At 36.8% G+C, this 19,087-nt stretch overlaps 7 protein-coding genes across 7 annotated transcripts; 5 read left to right on the top strand and 2 right to left on the bottom strand.

Annotated features, from left to right (window-relative positions):
* Positions 1–291: 291 nt before the first annotated feature.
* Positions 292–3,057, top strand: DFA_11430 (uncharacterized protein; the record flags this gene model as incomplete). Its single annotated transcript, XM_004350323.1, has 1 exon — positions 292–3,057. The coding sequence occupies one exon, from the start codon at positions 292–294 to the stop codon at positions 3,055–3,057; it is 2,766 nt and encodes a 921-aa protein (XP_004350373.1).
* A 56-nt stretch (positions 3,058–3,113) lies between these two features.
* On the bottom strand, positions 3,114–7,242 carry DFA_11429 (uncharacterized protein; the record flags this gene model as incomplete). Its single annotated transcript, XM_004350322.1, has 4 exons — positions 3,114–6,025; positions 6,091–6,340; positions 6,417–6,558; positions 6,650–7,242. 4 exons carry the CDS (start codon positions 7,240–7,242, stop codon positions 3,114–3,116), a joined length of 3,897 nt encoding a protein of 1,298 aa, XP_004350372.1.
* An 820-nt stretch (positions 7,243–8,062) lies between these two features.
* DFA_11428 (uncharacterized protein) lies at positions 8,063–8,547 on the top strand (the record flags this gene model as incomplete). Its single annotated transcript, XM_004350321.1, has 2 exons — positions 8,063–8,213; positions 8,291–8,547. The coding sequence occupies 2 exons, from the start codon at positions 8,063–8,065 to the stop codon at positions 8,545–8,547; spliced, it is 408 nt and encodes a 135-aa protein (XP_004350371.1).
* A 327-nt stretch (positions 8,548–8,874) lies between these two features.
* On the bottom strand, positions 8,875–11,232 carry DFA_11427 (putative ribosomal large subunit pseudouridine synthase C protein; the record flags this gene model as incomplete). The annotated part of the gene is made up of 3 exons (XM_004350320.1): positions 8,875–9,051; positions 9,172–9,251; positions 9,327–11,232. The coding sequence occupies 3 exons, from the start codon at positions 11,230–11,232 to the stop codon at positions 8,875–8,877; spliced, it is 2,163 nt and encodes a 720-aa protein (XP_004350370.1).
* A 393-nt stretch (positions 11,233–11,625) lies between these two features.
* On the top strand, positions 11,626–13,173 carry DFA_11426 (uncharacterized protein; the record flags this gene model as incomplete). The annotated part of the gene is made up of 5 exons (XM_004350319.1): positions 11,626–11,982; positions 12,057–12,246; positions 12,330–12,718; positions 12,841–12,909; positions 12,997–13,173. The coding sequence occupies 5 exons, from the start codon at positions 11,626–11,628 to the stop codon at positions 13,171–13,173; spliced, it is 1,182 nt and encodes a 393-aa protein (XP_004350369.1).
* A 225-nt stretch (positions 13,174–13,398) lies between these two features.
* On the top strand, positions 13,399–15,601 carry recA (recombinase A; the record flags this gene model as incomplete). Its single annotated transcript, XM_004350318.1, has 5 exons — positions 13,399–13,543; positions 13,621–13,928; positions 13,990–14,856; positions 15,059–15,084; positions 15,592–15,601. 5 exons carry the CDS (start codon positions 13,399–13,401, stop codon positions 15,599–15,601), a joined length of 1,356 nt encoding a protein of 451 aa, XP_004350368.1.
* A 132-nt stretch (positions 15,602–15,733) lies between these two features.
* On the top strand, positions 15,734–19,072 carry pyd1 (dihydropyrimidine dehydrogenase; the record flags this gene model as incomplete). The annotated part of the gene is made up of 2 exons (XM_004350317.1): positions 15,734–15,892; positions 16,181–19,072. 2 exons carry the CDS (start codon positions 15,734–15,736, stop codon positions 19,070–19,072), a joined length of 3,051 nt encoding a protein of 1,016 aa, XP_004350367.1.
* Between the last annotated feature and the right edge of the window lie 15 nt (positions 19,073–19,087).

The raw sequence follows: 19,087 nt of genomic DNA, 5'->3' as shown, positions 1-19,087 counted from the left end.
CTGCAATGACAATTGGTCAAAGCTTAACTATGCACACAAAAGATCATCAGAGACAACAAAGAGATTAACTGTTTCAACCAACCGACGTTCTTTCTCTCTCTCTGTGTCTGTCTGTTTGTACATAATCCTCTCTCTCTTCTTTTGTATTATTATTATTTGTTATGTTTAAATAACACGTTATCGTTTGAAGGTTAGGTCAAACACTACGCTAGCTTGTACATTATATCTTATCATCCTCTTCTTTAGTTAGTTAGTATTTAGTAGTAGTAGTTATTTATTTAATTATAAACAATGAACACCATCAACAACAACAATAAAAATAATAACCAAGAACAAGAACAAGAACTACAACAAAAACAAACTAAAATAGAAAATAATAATAACAATCATAATAATAATAATAATTTAGAGAATATAATCTTCATTTCAAGTGTATTTAAAAATAAATTATTATTCAAGAATATATTAAAGTATTGCAAGGTGCAATACAAGTTACCATTGTGTCAGATAAGACATGCCATCAAACAACAACACCATCAATCCAACCAACAACAACCACGCCATCGAGAAAAGAAGAGGTCCAATACAGAGGAGAGAAAGCCGTCCAAGCTAGGATTCAAATACACAAGTTGTCAGTCGTACGATGACTGGTTCTCACTCGAGATGATATCGATCAATGGGTATTATGGACTGCTCAAAGACCGTCTGTTGGCGGGCCGACCACTCTTTATTGACCAAGACGGTGTCATAGAGTTTCTGGCCACCAACACTGACGCCGATCTATTCTTTTTGCTCTACAACCGATACGCTAGCAAGTTTGTAGGACCACATGTAATCATGTCGGCGTGCGAAGCGGGTGTACTAGATATTGTTAGGACACTAGTTGACAATCTCAAACCCGACGCAACCTCGTTATTCAACGCACTCAAGAATGCAGTTCAATGCGGTCATTTGGATGTAGTCGAGTTGTTGTTTGCAACCAATCCATCAATTACCAACCACAACACTGATCAAGAGTTGTCGTATCTTTTTGCCAGTGCCATAAGCTGTAATGCTGACACATCCATTTTAAAGAGTCTCCTCAAACACGTTCTACGTAATTCAGTACTGCCGCCAACTATATATCGACACATATCAGCGATTGGATTACAAGCTACATGTCTCATTGCAGGTGAGGTGGTTGATATTGCACCACTTTTTAATCAACATTATAGTAGTAGCACAACAAATCAAACTAGTTTGATCAATAGTAATAGCGTTTCAATTGATTTGGCATTATCATATGTTCGTCTACTTCGATACCATCACACCATTCCAAGACAACTCTCCATCCTTTCACAATTGCTAATGCATTCTCAAATACCAATCATGTTTCAACTCAACACTCCACCACCAGTGTGGACAAGCAGTGACGATATTGTCCAACACTCTTGTCGTCAACTCGCACACGATGTACCCATCTTTTCAACATTGTCACCTACCCAACAAGAACTTTTAAACTTGCACAACATTATAAAGAAATCGTTAAAGCTCGATATTCTTTTGGATGATTGTCTGGTCGATGGAGACACTATCCTCTTGGACTATTTATTGGCAACCTATGGTATAAAAGAGGTTGCCGAAAAGATAAGTCAATATGGTACCATGAATCAGATGATTCGTGCCATCGAGCTCTACGAACAAGCACCCTGTCTCAAACAATTTGAAATGTCACATTTTGAAGATGATGGTCCCAACAATATATTTTCACAAACACACTTGAATAGTGCCATTCTTAGGTCGGATATAGAATTGACCAAATATATTCATAGTCATTTAATTAAAAATGATTCATTTTCAACTCAAGATATCATTTTAATTCATTCAAAAAGAGATACTCAAAATAATCAAAATAATAATAATAGTAAAACAATTAAACAAAAACAAAAAAGAATAGGATTGGAAATGATAAAATTGGTGATGGAAATTGATCAAGGTAGTACACTTAGATTTAAACATCTTACCAATTACCTATTATCTAAAAAGGCAAAGAATTATGTAATGTCGTTTGGAGCGACTGCCACTTCTGGAGTGATTGATGCTTGTTGGAGTGACGATCGTGGTAAAATGGCGACCTATTTACAATCGGAACAATTGATAGAAGAGCCTTGGATGGATATTATATTCAAGAATGCTTCCATGGGAATGGTCGATGATTTACTCAATGGCAAGATACACTCGAATTTTGCAGACCCTGCAAATAATGGCTTGGCAAAGATAAAAATACAGAGTCGCTCACCTTGGAGAGTTGCTGCTGAAATTGGAGATATTCAGTACCTCGAGTTGGTTGATCGTTTTTCAAGCAACAAAAACAAAGGATATGAAGAGGTAATGGCCATTGCCTCACGGATGGGTCGTTTAAAGATAATGGAATACATTGGTGAAAAAATCCAAGCCTCGAGGTCTATTAAAATGATTCTTATGCAACCTGTCATTCGATTCAGTCATCAACATATTTTAGATTATTATTTTGAATGGCATCCTCTTTTTAGTGGTTTGGGTGGAGGTGGCGGCGGTCTCTCTCCATCAACATCAACCGAGTTTATAAGTACAGGATCCTCAAATAATAGCGGAAATAATAGTGGAAACAGTTCTTCTTCATCTTCTTCTTCATCCTCTACTACCACTACCACTACTACGGTACCATCTCTAACATCATCGACAGACGATATCAAATTTAATAGTCATCAATTTGATACCAAACATTTTGTAAACAGTAAAAAGAAATCATTAAACAAGGAAAACTTGCTTCGAGCAGCCATTGAAACAAACAATGTCGATATGTTGCGTTACCTAGTCATCAAGTTATCCCAAGGAAAATTAACCGTCGATTCAAAGGCCAAAAAGATTGACAAAAAGGTTGTTAAAACAATCAGAGGATATTACGATTACGCGCTCTTACCAAACAACACCGAGGTGAATGAAATGACAGTGTACCTTAAAAAGATTAAATTAATCAAAGACCAAAGTGCAATCAAAAAATTCTTTCTCCGTATAACCTTTGCTGCTGCTGATTAAAACTATTAATAAATAATGTATCAAGTAAAAGTTTTATTTGTGTAAAAAAAAAAGGTTTATGTTGTTCCAGTTCCAATATTATTTTCTGTATTTAAAAAACCATTTCCACTTCCAGCCAAAGAGTCATTTCCTGCGCATTGGTTATGTAAATTGTTTTCAAAAGTAATCATTTCATCTGATTTCTTTTGTTCTATTTGGTTATTAATATTAGTTTCTTCTTGTAATTTCTTTTCTTCAATATTATCAATATTGTTTTGACCGTTATTTTCTTTTTCCTCTTTGATTCCATTATTATTATCTATCTCTTTTTCATGATTCAATTCAACAGGATCAGGTTTCTTTACATATTCTTCTGATTTTGTTCTTTTAAGTTTTAAAATAAGAGGGGTTCTGGTTGTTGTGTTTTCATTATTATTATTATTATTATCATGATTAATGAAATTATTATTATTATTATTATTATTTTGATGATTAATAATGTTGTCAAAGTTATCTATTGTTGTTGTTGAATGATTATTTAAATTTACATGTTCCCAAACAAATGTATTATCAATCCACCATCTGTTTGTATTATTATTATTGATGCCGCCGCTGCTACCATCTTCAAATTCATCATCTTGATCAAGATAACGTTTCTTTCCTCTTTTTGTTGGTAATGATCCACTACTCTTTGATAGTAGTCTTTTGGATGGAGTTTTTCTTTGTGATCTGATACCACCCATACTCTTGTGCAATGGAAGTGGTGGTTGTCTCTTTTTTCTTCTTGATACTACATTGTCTTCAACATCTGCACCATTTTCATCAAGCAACATGGCATCTATACTATTCTTTGGTGGTATATAGCGCCTTTTTTTCTCTTGATGATGAGGATGATTATCACCTGATCGATGACGATGATGATGATGATGATGACGATGTCGATGCTTCTTTATAATGATTTCTGTCGATCCATTCCATGTAGGCCCCAAAAGTTTAATCTCTTTTTTGTTAAATTTATAAGATGGTAAGAGTTCTTCGACCGATAGATTGAATTCTCGTTTGTCCTTTCTCTTTTTTCCTTCTTCAATATAGGTAAAGTATCTCTTTTTCTCTTCAATCTCGTGTACTGCGTGAAATCTTGCATAGCTTTCATCATCAGTGTCTTCGTCACCTGACGACTCACCCATTTCCTTGCTGTTGGCGTCGACGCCTCCGTCGTTGCCGTCTAGATTCATCTTTATGATGGGGTCATCAATGATTTGTGAGAATTTAGAAACTGGGTCCATAGATTTGTAGGTGGTGGTTGTGAATGATTCATTGATGACAATTCCTTCGTCAATGTGTATAAAGTGTGCTTCATCCAATTGAGATTCACCAAGTGTTGGAGTTGAAGAGGGTGTTAGGAGGAGACTAGTCTTTTCCAAAAGTGGAGTTGGTGGCAATGACGATGTCTTGTTATTGGCAAGTGAAAGTGGATTTGGTGGTATAGGTGCTTGATGTAATCCAATATGATCAAGTGAATTGGTGGTCATTGTCGTCGTCGTCGTGGTCAAAGAAGTAGTGGTAGAGGAGGTGGCACCGCCACTGACAATTGTTGTACCATTTGATTTACTACCTGCCAATAATAATGGAGATGGCATTGTCATATCAGATTGTTGTTTTATATCACCTGCTGTGACTTCTCTCCATTCAGGTGTAACAATTTCTCTGTATTGCAAGACTGGAATCGAAAAGTTTGATCCAACAAGAGGTATATAAATGTCATTAATGTCTCCCTTTTTCTGTGATAGTCTAGTATTTCTTCTTGACTTTTTCAAGGTCTTTCCACCTTTACCTCCATCTGATCCAATTTCCATATGATGATGATGATGATGACTTTCGCTATCGCTAAAGGTAAAATCACTGTCATCATCTCCACTACTATAGTCACTACCACTATCACCACTGTAATCACTACAACTGCAACTATAACTACTATATTCATCTTCGCTAAGGTAACTGTCTTGTCCTCCTCCATTTTCTAGTGTCAATTCAGAATTTTGTTTCTCTTCCAATACGACCAAAGCTAGAGATTGTTCTTGTTGGTTCTGTGAAGAAGTAGTGGTATCCAAAAGTTTATCTACTGATCCCTCGGCTTGGGGATCAGGTTTGATAATATCCATATCCGCTACCACCACTTTTGGTAGTTTTTTTGTTCTAGTTCTCTTTGGTGTTGAGGGTGCTGCTGTTGATAGAGTAGGTGTATTTGGTGCAGAAAGTTCCATGGTTGCAGCAGCAGTGGTAGTAGTTGATGCGGTCGAGGCTGTTGTTGCAGACACTACTGGTTTCTTTTTTTCTTTTTTTGGTGTTGCTGAAAATTTTCTTGTTCTCTTTTTTCTTGTTTTGGGTGTATTTACAGGTGGTGTTGTTGAAGAGGTCATGTCTATTTCTTGTAATGCAGCAGCTGCTGTGGCAGCATCAAAACCATTTTGTTCTGAATCCATAGTAGTCACCACAGTTGATCCAAGGGAAAGGGAATCTTGTTCTGTAGACACTATAGTTGTCGTCGATAAAAGAGTTTCATTTGGTGGTGTAACAGGTGCAGTTTTAAATTGATCAATACCTTCAAGTTGTAATATAATAGGTGATGATGTTGTTGTTGTTGTTGTTGTTGCCGTTTTGTTTCTTGATGACACTCTTTTTTGTTTTGGTGTTGGTTTTTCTTTTTCCTTTTCTTTATCCTTTTCATCAACATGTTGAGTACTGGTGCTATCGTGTAGTAATAGATTATTTTCGGTTCCATTAATCTTTTGTCCATTATCGATAATGTCATGATGTTCAAGTGCTGCTGGTGATGGTGATGGTGGAGGTGGCGTTGCTGGTGGTTCAAAAATATCTTCTATATTAATCTCTTGATCATCCTTGTCATAAAATTGAAATCTCTTGTCTTTTGTGATATCAAATTTTTTGGGTCTTGTAATAATCTTTTTCTCTTTTTGAATTGATTCTCCTAAATTGAATAAATAATCAAAATAAGTATGAAATGTCTCTTTTTTTCAATAGTATCATACGTACCAGGATGAAGTTGATCAGCTTGATAGAATTTACATTTGGTGGTATTTAGAGGATGCTGATTAAATTCTTTTTTGATTTGTTTCTTGGTGATGGTTGGTACTTGTTTTTTTAGTAGTTTACGTGGTTTCTTTGATATGATTTTCAAAGGTGTTGTTCGAATCGATGTTGATGATTCATTCAAATCTTCATCATCTTCTTCTTGTATACTATTATTATCATTACGATGATTAGTTTTAACTATATCTATTTTCTAAATTAATAAATAAATCATTAGTATCAATTGTTGATTGTATGTATCACGTGTTAAATTGTATCGTCTAACATACTGGCTTTGTTTTTCTCAACTTTGTAAATGATTGTTCACATAGATAGTTGTTATATTGTAAATCTTTGATTTGAAGATTTAACCAATTTGATCTCCATTTCAATTCATTATAGTCTCTCCGCCAATGGTCCAATCCATTCAACCTATTAAAAAAGAGAGAGACACTTGTAGGTTAGTCATTGAATGAAAAAAGGGGTACGTATTCATATAAACATGTGTTATTGTTTCTCTTACTCTTTTGGTTCATCTTGATCATCATCAGTCTCTGACTCTGTGTCACTATAAGAGACTGAAGCCGATATCAATGGTGAGACCACAGATGGTTTGGTCGTGGTTGTTGTTGTAGACGTAGATGTCTCGCCTTTCCCAGTGTGATTAATAACCAAAGGGAGTACAGAAGAATTTGATTTACTTTTACTCTTACTTGGTGTTGTTGCTGTTGTTGTTTCCTTCTTGACTTTACTCTTCTTTGGTTGGTCTTTTTTTCTATTTACAGTTGTTGTTGATGTTGTCGATGTTGTAGTCGTCGATGTTGAGGTTTTAGTTGGTTCTATTGTTGAAGAATCTACATCCATTTTATGATTATTATTTTGATTATTATCTGTTGTTATTGTAGTTGAATGATTATTTAATGACTCAACACCATTTGTAATAGCTGATGATGAGTTTATCTGCATAGTAGCTGTAGGGGTAGGGGTAAGACTTGCCACTATAATCGATCCTTGTTGTTGTTGTATATTGTCGCCGTTGTTCTTTAGTGCTGTCACCTTGTCCTCATAGCTACTACTATCGTTATTGTCTTGGGTGACAACATGGTCTCTTATCATTATAATTATAAAGCTGTGTAATTATCTTCTTTCCTTTCTCTTCCTCTCTTCTCGAGTGCTCTCTCCCTCTTGCGTGCGTGCGGATGGATGTGTTACAGTAATAATAATAATAATAATAATAATAATACTATATTATACTATTATTAAATAATCGTAACAAACACTACTACTATTACTATTACTTTTGCTGTAGTGATCGATGATGATAGGGGAGGATAGTTAACAAGACATATGATGATGATGTTGCTGATAAATTGTGATATGTATATACTATAAAGTAAGAATGAGTAAAAATGTAGTAGTTGCAACTGCTGCTCTTTTTGACAATAAACAAAAAAGACAAGATATTCAGCACCACCTCACAGGCGGTAAATTAATTTAAATAAAAACTAAAAATAATAATTATTTGGGAGGACATCAACATTACTCACCCTCATTGATTTTAAATTCTTTTCATCATAGTCAGAACTCAATGACTAGTTTAAATTTTTATTCTCCCCTCTAAATAATAACAAGTAATAAGATTTATTGTATTCTTATTTGTTTGTATTTGTATAAATCACGGAATGTACATAGCTATGCTTGCTTTTGTCAATAAGATGAGATATTTGTTTTTATAAGTTGCACCGATGAATCCCATCATTGAAACAAGATTTTTTGGCCGATGGTAAGACCAAAGGGAATTGTTTATGTACATTTCCCTTTCTTCTCACTCCTCTCTCTTGATCAAACTTAGCTTTCTTTCTTCTTCTTTCTTTATTCATCATCATCATTATTATTATTATTATTATTATTATTATTATACAGAGAGATTAAAAACATGTACTTTCATTGGAGTTATTCAGGTGTACCAATCGTATTTGAAGGATGGGTTGTCTACAGTCCTGGGTTATACGCATTTTCTATATTGATGGTATTTGCTATCTGTCTCTTTTCAGAGTACTGGGCCTCATATAGACATAGTTTAAATAGTATGTAATAATGATCATGGAGATGATTAAATCATTTGCCCTAACACATCACCTATTTCATTCTATTCTTATTATAGATCCAATTACATCAGAGACTCAACCATTAATCAATGGAACAAAAAAAACATTTAAACAACAATACAATACATTCCTCTCGAGTCATTATTGGAAGACTATTGTGCACGTGATTCAATATGCCATCAATTATTTCATAATGTTGGTTGTCATGTCATTTAATGCCGGTCTTGCATTTGCTGTCCTAGGTGGTATCGGAGTTGGTTACTTTATGTTTGGTAGAAGAAGAGTTATTATTGAAGAAGAACTTTGTCATTAATCAATATCAAATCCAAAATCAAATATAATCACATGTGATCTTCTACTTCAACCCTTCTACTTCATCCTCTCCTCTACTTATATCTTCTCTCTCGCTTCGATACCCCTACTACTGCTACTATAGTTGTACAATTTACCCTTGGAATAAATTAAATCCTCCTCCATCCTCCTCCTCTTCCCATCCATCCACATCCACTCCTTTTGAATCCTCTTCATCCCCCCTTTCACATACCAAGTTATATACTACTATATTTCTTGCTTCATCCTCTTCTTGATTGTCAAACCTTTTTTTTGATCCTCTTCTTATTACTTGTCGCATTTTTTATTTTCAATGTTGAATTTCACTATCTTTAGTGTCTGGATTGAAACCAAGAATGGACCATGAATCTTGAAGTGTTGGAGGTAACGGTGCGATGACATCGACAAGCTTATTAGTATTGATTGGATGATAGAATTGAACTCTTCTTGCATGTAAATGTAATGGTATATTCTTGTCAAATACGTTCTAAATAATAGCACAATCATAATTAAACAACAAAATAACAGATAGTATTTTGTTAGTTATATATAACGCAATAGAAGAAAAACAAGATATCTCTATCTCTATCTCTATCTCTATACATACCTCAAAAGGAGCAGTACTCTTTTTACCACCATATTTAACATCACCAATAATTGGTGACCCTAAAATAGAAGCGCAATGGACTATATACAAAAGAGAGATAGTGGAATTAGAACAAATTCGATATAATAATAATAAATAATATAATTATTACATACCACGAAGTTGATGAGTTCTACCAGTTTCAGGCCACAATGCAACAAATGATGTATCGGCCATTGAATTTTCAATGACACGGTATTCTGTGATGGCCAATTTAGCACCATTACCAGTTTCCTTGGTGGCAACTACCTTTTCTTGTCCATTTTCAACAATCTTTTGGAGAGGTGCTCTTATACGACCCTCACGTGGGTTTGGTGTACTCGTTAATAATGCCCAATATGTCTTTATGATAGAATTGTCATCTTTCATCTCTTCTACTGTTGTCTTTGTTGTCTTTTTCGAAGAGTAGTTGTTATTGTTGTTATTGTTGCTATCATCCTTTTTATCTTTCTTTTCTTTTTTGACTTCTCTATCTGATCGACGTTTCAACTTTTGTTCAAATTTGTCTGCCATTGCTGTTGTGGCAGTACGATTACGTCCGAGGATGAGAATACCACTTGTGTCCTTGTCGAGACGATGGACAAGTCTGGGTGTTTCATCAGCCTCGAATTTAAGATGTGAAAGCATCATATCCAAATGCTTCTTGAGACCTGTACCACCTTGCACCGATAGTCCTGGTGGTTTGTTGATGACAAGGAGATCATCGTCCTTGTACAAGATACTGTTTCGAATGGCTGCAATCTCTGCATCACTTAATCTAATGTATTTCTCTGGTGACTCGCGATCTGCCACTCTCTGCTCTTTGGCGTATTTGGCTGGGATGTATATCCAGCTTCCTGCCTCGGTTCTGTCGCTCTGTTCCAACACTCTCTTGTCTGAGGCAGCTACGTCGTCCAATCCATTTTGATGGAATTCATCGGTTGCAGTGATCACCTCTTTTCGCAACAACTTGCAGATGAGCGAGTGTGTCATCACTGGAAACTGGATACGCAACCATCTATCAACACGCATCTTTGCCAAGTCTGGAAGCACCTTTCTAGCAGCATACAATCCGTCGTTTGTATACACAGGTGGTTCACGTTTCTTTAACAACAAATTTCTTTCCTCTGGTCCAATCTCATCGCCGCCATCCTCACCACCATCCACCGATGGTTGTTCCACTGGCAGCGGTGTCTTTCTACGTGTTGGTGCAGTTGAAGATGATGATAATAAAGATGCAATTGAAAATGGATTAGATGACATTGTACCACGACTACCACTACTAGTAGTACTAGTTGTTGTTGTTGTATAATCATTATCATCATTATCATCTTTATCAAATAAATCTTGTTCTTTAACTTTTTCCTTTTTCTTTTCTTTTTTCTTTTTTATATCTTTGTCTCCTGCGACAACTCCATCACCATAATTAACTTTACCAATGATTGTATTGTTGTTGTTGTTGGTTTTGGTTTTGGTTTCAGTAGTCTTTTTTGCCTTCTTTTTGTTACTACTTCTATCTTCAATGATACTCTTTTCAGCTTTGTTAAAGTCCTCTAAATTGAATGATATGCCAACTCTTCCACGTGTCTTTCCAGTATCATTCTTTTTGCTAGTAGCGCTTTTTTGTTTGTTGAGTAATGCTTCCTCTGATCTTTTCTCTTGTTCTTCTTCCAATCGAGTTAGAATCTTTTCACTCTGTATCTTTGGTGCTGGTTTCGGTCTGTTCTTTTCACCTCTATCTCTGTTATTACTATTTCGTCCAAATTGACTAGGTGTCTTTCTTGATGCCTTTCCACCAAATGCATAGTTTCTTCTACCTCCATCTATAATTGACGACGACGAAGTTGACGTTGACGATGTAGTTGTTGTTAGTCCATGATCGACCAATACCTCTGTCGTAGAAGGTGACGTATAACCACCAAACAATAAACTTGTACTTGATTTAATACAAGATGTAGTATATGATGAATAGGATGCAGATGTAGATGTAGATGATATTAACCTCTTTGTCAATAATGACTTACTAATCATCATCATCATCATATATCTAACTTCTGTAAATACGCTAATTAAATTAAACTAATAAAAATAATAAAAATATAAACGAACGATTGAGTTGATGCATCATTGCAGTCGAAGCTTGAATTAATTAAATAGTCTGGTGATTAAAGTTTTTATTATTAATATTTAGTATCACACCTCTTTTAGATCGATCTATTAGTAGTAGTTGAAGTGCAGCGTTACGTTAAAAGGGATGAGTGTCTTGTGGAGCGTGGGTAGGTGAACCAAACCACACAAACAAACAAAATTATTGTGCGTGAGTTCATCATGCAATTAGCTGTTATCTTGTTCGAATTCCACCATTTGATTGTTCATCAACTAATAATATAACTTGACCAATAGGATAGAAACACATATACCACATCAATCATCAACATGGCAGATGATCTATTGAACGAAGAAAAGGAAGCTTCAGCAACTCAACAACAAGCTACAAATATACCTACACCATCGTCGGCGGTAATTAATAATAATAATAATAATACTGCTATGACTATATCACCTACTTTAGACCAACAGAAACAACAACAACAACAACAGCCAACCAATACAGTTACATCAACACCACAATTTAAACAACCATCATTAAAAGATAATCACTCAGTTGTATTCAATGCACTAAATAATATAACAGTGGGAGAACTACTCAATTACTACAAGTTACAACCAGGACATCATCCCAAACCATTGGTCGTATTGAATGTTGATAATACTATCTCTGATGCTTTGCAGGTAGGTAGAATAGAATGGACACTATGTTATTGGTCTATTTCTTTTGATATTGATGATTCCATTCTATTCTATAGTTATTCTCTGATAATAATATTATAGGAGCACCTGTATTAGAGTCAAAGGATGGGCCATTTGGATATCGATTAAAAGGTGTTGTAGATGTAGTCGATATCGTATTGTTCTATAATTCCATCTCTCAACGACACAAAGAATCATCTTTATCAATATCATCTTTCTTTTCTCAACCAATTAAACAAACTATGAGTATGTAAATATAAATCTATTATTATTAAATGTATTTATGGATAATAATAATAATTGATTTATTATTTGTTGTGGTTCTATAGATTTCTTTGGAGTACAAGATGCAGATAGAATTACAGAAGATGTTTCATTGCTGAGAGCATGTGAATGCTTTTTATCGACTGTGGCACCATTTAGAGCACATAGAATATCAATCCTATCAAAGGACCAAAAAGACGCTGATCATGTAGTTGGAAGTCTATCATTGAGAAATATCTTATCTCTTACACATTCCTATCAATCATTGTTATCAAGTCACGCCAAAAAGAAAGCAAAGGAATTACGTATACTCAAACCATTTGTATCTGTCAATGCATCGACTATGATTGGTGAAGCATTATCCCTTCTACCTTCAAATAGAATAAGTGGTATTGCCGTATTAGATAATAATACAGGTCATATACTTACCACTTTAAATTGTTCTGATTTAAGAGTATGTACATTCATACATCATAAATACATCATATATGGAATTCAATATTAATAATTTCCAACCCAACTAATTAATTATTATTATTATTATTATTATTATCATTTTTTAATTAATATTTATAGGGATTAAAATCAATTGATGCAATTAAATATAATGAAATAAGTGTATTGGATTTCTTAAATGATGTTCATGTAAGTCCATATATACATATATCTATCCATCTATCTATCCGTCCATATATTTACATAATATATACTATTTATTCCAATTACGTGTAGGGAGGTAAATTAAAGGAACCAGTATGTTTCCAAGAGAGTAATAGTACATTATCAGAGTTGATTGAAAAGAGTTGTGAAACCAATGTATTGAATATGTACTATATCGATGAAAAAACATTGATGCCACTTGCCAGAACTTCCATTGCCGATCTTTGTGATGCTATCTTATCCTGCTAACTACCACAAACAACAGTACACTGTGCATTTCATAGATTAGATAAATAAATAATAATTGTATATATAATATAATAACCATCGGTTAATTGATTTCTTGGAATTAATTTTTAAAGAGTTTTTTTAATCTTCCCTATTTGGTAAAGAGGTCAAGTCGAGCCACAAGTATTCATTTCATTTCAAGATTCAGAGATTACACTTATCTACATTTATTATATAATATAAAACATGTTAAATTTATATAATTTAACAAAAAGAACAGTTCACAGTCAAGTGATCAATTCACTTAGATCATCATCAACATCTATATCATTGTTGAATAATCAAAATAACTCCTCTTATATTTCATCATCATCATTTTCGAAAAAGAGTAGTATGTATAATAATGATATACCTATACTCAATGTTATATAACAAATACTAAATGATTTAATCATTTCATTCATAAAGAATCAAAGAAACAAAAAGATAAAGATGAAGATGAAGATAATGAAGATAATGAAGTAGATACTGGTTCAAAGAAATCCAAAAAGGGATCTGCTACTGCTACGACATCATCATCAAAGTTGGAAGCAACCATGAAAGAGATTGAACAAACATTTGGAAAGGGAACGCTGATGAAATTGGGTTCACAATTTACACTTAGTAAAGTAGATGTCATTCCAACAGGTTCATTGGGTCTTGATGTTGCATTGGGTGTTGGAGGTTTACCAAAAGGTCGTATCATTGAAATATTTGGTCCAGAAAGTTCAGGAAAGGTATGAGATGAATGAATATATTTGATTACACAACTCTAATAATTATTTGTTTTATGTTTAGACAACATTGGCATTACATGTAATTGCACAAGCACAAAAAGTAGGAGGAAATTGTACATTTATTGATGCAGAACATGCATTGAACCCAAGTTGGGCACAAAAATTGGGTGTCAACTTGGACGAGTTGTTTGTGTCACAACCAGATTCTGGAGAACAAGCTCTGGAGATTGTAGATTCACTGTTGAGAAGCAAGACTATGCAAGTGATTGTTGTAGATAGTGTTGCTGCATTGGTACCACGGGTCGAGTTGGATGGAGAGATGGGAGACTCTCACGTTGGTGTACATGCAAGATTGATGAGTCAAGCTCTACGTAAACTATCGCCATCACTCAAAGAAAGCAATTGTGTTTTAATCTTTATCAACCAAATTCGTATAAAGATTGGTGTTATGTTTGGTAATCCAGAGACTACTACTGGTGGTAATGCCCTCAAATTCTTTTCAAGTGTCAGATTGGATATTAGAAAGGTTGGTGCCGTTAAAAAGGGTGACGAAACCATTGCCACACAGGTCAAGGTTAAAGTTGCCAAGAACAAGTTGGCACCACCCTTTAGAGAGGCTATCTTTGACATTGACTTTGCTAGTGGTATCAACAAAACTGGAGAGATTATCGATATGGCTCTCCTCGAAGGTATCATTGAAAAGGGTGGAAGTTGGTACAGTTACAATGGTGAACAATTGGCACAAGGTAGAGAAAAGACAAAACAACATCTTGAAGAAAACAGACCACTCCTAGAAGAAATTGAAACAAAACTACGTCAACGTCTTGTTAAAGGTCCAACTCGTCAAGATGATGATAATGATGATAATATTGATGATGAATCGGCCGATGTATATAATGAAGATAATAATACTGATGATCTTCAAACTGTAATTAAAGAATAATCAATACAATAATACTATATTATAATATAAAACATATTTTATTCGAGGTCTTATTATTCAGATAATATCTCTCTGGGATTTTCATGGTTTTCAAACTCGACAATTCCAGGCTCAAAAGGGGAAGGTGGGAGGAGTGATGATGCAGAGAGAGACGAAAGTTCTCAAAAAATATTATTTTTTTTAAAAGATATTTTTGTGTAGTTTGGTTGCATTGTGAGTGGGATTGAGCCTCAGCCGCATCAGATTTACAATCATTAATTAATTTCACACAAACAAAACATTGTATCATATATATCACATAAAGAGAGAGAAGGATTAGAGATTCTAATTGTAAATAAATAAATCTTCAGGTATGGATAATGAATGATCACAAAATAACCACTCAAAAATCTATCTTCAACCCTCACCCAACCCACCACCAGTGGATATTTTTTTATTTATATTATCTACCCACTAAACACAACATGTAACAATCATAAGTAATAATACGTACTTTCTTACTTATTACAACATGTCACATAAAGAGAGAGAGTGAAATTTCTTCCTCACAACATCGCCATTCAAGGTTTTTATTGACTTTTTTAAAAAACCTCTCCTTTTTTGTTAATTTTTTTGTTGGTTTGAACTTTTAAAAAAACTATATTTGATCACAGTTATAATCAAACTAACTAACTCTTGTATTATCCCCCTTACATCTCACTCTGGTATATTTATATATAGAAAAGAATAGATAGATAGAGTAGATAGATAGATCGTGATTGTAATCATAATCAACAACGCATACAACCAACCTTTATATACATATAAATAGACATTCCTAGTTCAATACAACCCAAAAAAATATAGATAGATAAAGCATAAAATGGCAGGACCAGACGCAAATGGTGATGTTTCACAAGTAAACGATATCGAAAACATTCTAGCTTTAAATCCAACAGTCAACAAGTTTGCTACTTTTAAGCCAACTGCTGTCTCCAAGAAAGATAAAGCTCACTGGAAGAAAAATGATAGATGTAAAACTGTAAGTATCAATCATCATTCAATATTGGATGGTAGTGGTCGATCAATCAATCAATCAATCAATCGAATCGAAGAGTTATATTGGTATACATTCTTGGGAATGGATATTTTGTATTGATTAGACGACAAACCCTTTTCATTTTCAATGTGTCATTTTTGGATACCATTTATAATTGATTGATTGATTATGATTTGATTGATTGGCTACAAACACCATTCCAATTGACTTGACAACCCTCTTGTGCAACGTTAATATTAATATTATTTTGTTTTACTACTCTTTTTTTAGGCATGCGATTTAAAAAATGATTTTAGTGATGTTAAACCAACAACATTGACAGAGAGAGGAGCATTGTTTGAATCATCTAGATGTTTAAAGTGTGCCGATGCACCATGTCAAAAGAGTTGTCCCACACAATTGGATGTCAAGTCGTTTATTTCGAGCATTGCCACGAAAAATTACTATGGTGCCGCCAAGGCCATCTTTTCCGACAATCCATTGGGTCTCACCTGTGGTATGGTGTGTCCAGTGAGCAACTTGTGCGAGGGTGGCTGTAACCTTGCCTCGACCGAGGAGGGTGCCATCAAGATTGGTGGTCTCCAACAATTTGCCACCGAGCAATTTAAAAAGATGAATGTTGCTCAGATTCGTGACCCATCGCTCACACCAATCGACAAACTACCAGAGAGTTACTTGGCCAAGATTGCTTTGGTTGGGTGTGGACCCACCTCTATCTCTTGTGCCACCTTTTTGGCACGTCTTGGATACACCAACGTGACAGTCTTTGAAAAGGAGCAGTACAGCGGTGGTTTGTCATCGAGCGAGATTCCACAGTACCGTTTGGCCTATGATGCCGTCGACTTTGAAGTCAAACTCATGAAAGATCTCGGTGTCAAGGTTGTCTATGGCAAGGCACTCGGTGTCGACTTTACCATCGACTCTCTTAAAAGCAAGGATGGTTTCGATGCTGTCTATCTTGGTATTGGTATGCCTGAAGCCAAGGTTGACTCTGTCTTTGATGGTTTGACCGTCAAGGATGGGTTCTATACTTCGAAAGACTACTTGCCACTCGTGTCAAAGGGTAGCAAGCCTGGATTGTGCGGTTGCAAGAGTGCATTGCCCGAGTTGCATGGACGTGTCATTGTGCTCGGTGCCGGAGACACTGCCTTTGATTGTGCCACCTCTGCCTACCGTTGTGGAGCGTCGCGTGTGACTGTTGCATTCCGTCGTGCCTTTACCGACATGCGTGCTGTCCCCGAAGAGGTCGATATTGCCAAGGACGAGCGTTGCGAGTTTTTGCCATACGTCTTGCCCAAGCAAGTCATCAAGCGTGACGGCAAGGTCGTTGCCCTCGAGTTTTACAAGACTGAAAAGGACGACTCGGGCAACTATGGCATCGACGAAGACCAGTTCTTTAGAGTCAAGTGCGACTATATCATCTCTGCATTTGGCAGTCAGGTCGGCGACGAGTTGATGACCGCCTGCAAACCACTCGCTTTCAACAAGTGGGGATTGGCCGATATCGACGTCATGTCGGGTCAATCCAAACAGGCTGAATGGTTGTTTGCCGGTGGTGATTTGATTGGCAACGGTACCACCGTCGAAGCTGTCAATGACGGCAAGACTGCATCGTGGGCTATCCACAAATACCTCCAATCTTTGCACGGTATTCCCATCCCCGACACACCTCAATTGCCCAACTTTTTCACGGCCATTGATCAGGTTGACATTTCCGTCGACTTTTGTGGCGTCAAGTTTGAGAACCCATTCGGTCTTGCTTCGGCCACACCATGCACTTCAGCATCGATGATTCGTCGTTCGTTTGAGCAAGGGTGGGGGTTCGCCGTCACCAAGACATTCTCGCTCGACAAGGATCTCGTCACCAATGTCTCACCACGTATCGTGCGTGGCACCACATCTGGCCACCACTTTGGACCGGGTCAAGGCGCCTTCCTCAACATTGAACTCATCTCTGAAAAGACCTGTCATTACTGGTGCAAGTCGGTTACTGAACTCAAGCGTGACTTCCCCGAGAAGGTCGTGATCGCATCGATCATGTGCGGTTTCAACAAGGAGGACTGGCAGCAGTTGGCCGTGATGGCCGAGGCCTCGGGCGCCGACATGCTCGAGCTCAACTTGTCGTGTCCACATGGTATGGGTGAGCGTGGTATGGGTTTGGCCTGCGGACAGAATCCAGAACTCGTCTTGCATATTTGCAAGTGGGTGCGTGAGGCTATCAAGATCCCATTCTTTGCCAAGCTCACTCCCAACGTCACCGAAGTCAAGGAGATTGCTTTGGCTGCCTACAATGGAGGTGCTACCGGTGTCACAGCCATCAACACTGTCTCTGGTCTCATGGGTCTCAAGGGCGACAGCAACGCATGGCCCGCCGTAGGCTCCGAGAAGCGTACTACCTACGGTGGTGTCTCTGGTAACGCCACACGTCCCATGGCACTCCGTGCCGTCTCATCTATCCGTCGCGCACTCCCCGACTACCCCATCATGGCCACCGGTGGCGCCGACTCGGCCGACACCTGTATCCAGTTCCTCCACTGCGGTGCATCGGTCATCCAAATCTGCTCGGCCGTCCAAAACCAAGACTTTACCGTCGTCCAAGACTACATCACCGGGCTCAAGACCTACCTCTACATGCAGTCGCGCGAAGATCTCCTCCAATGGGACGGACAGTCAGCCCCCACCTCTGTCACCAAGCCCAAGGAGCGTGTCTCTCTCGTCAACGCCCCACACTTTGGTCAATACCAAAAGGAGCGTAACAGACTCGACACCGAGTCGCGCAAGTCTGGTGAAGACCTCCTCGTCCACGCCGAACCCCTCCCAAGCCAACGTACCGACACACCAGTCCAAGGCAAGGTTCCCTCTGTGCAAGACCAGATCAACCGTGCCATCCCAAGAATCGGTGTCTACAACGACCTCAGCAACAAGGAGCAAGTAGTAGCCCTCGTCGACGAAGACCTCTGTATCAACTGTGGCAAGTGCTACATGACCTGTAACGACTCTGGTTACACTGCCATTAAATTCGACGCCAAGACTCATATCCCATTGGTCACCGATCTCTGTACCGGTTGTGATCTCTGTCTCTCTGTTTGTCCCATTCCAGATTGTATTACAATGGTTCCAAGAACTATTCCATATGTACCAAATAGAGGTTTAGTTGTTTAAAAATCAAAATCAAAA

Source organism: Cavenderia fasciculata (genome assembly GCF_000203815.1).
Source record: "Cavenderia fasciculata unplaced genomic scaffold Scf_EUAJFUG02HR96I-5, whole genome shotgun sequence".
Classification (NCBI taxonomy): Eukaryota; Evosea; class Eumycetozoa; order Acytosteliales; family Cavenderiaceae; genus Cavenderia; species Cavenderia fasciculata.
This window is presented reverse-complemented; position numbering and strand designations above follow the sequence as displayed.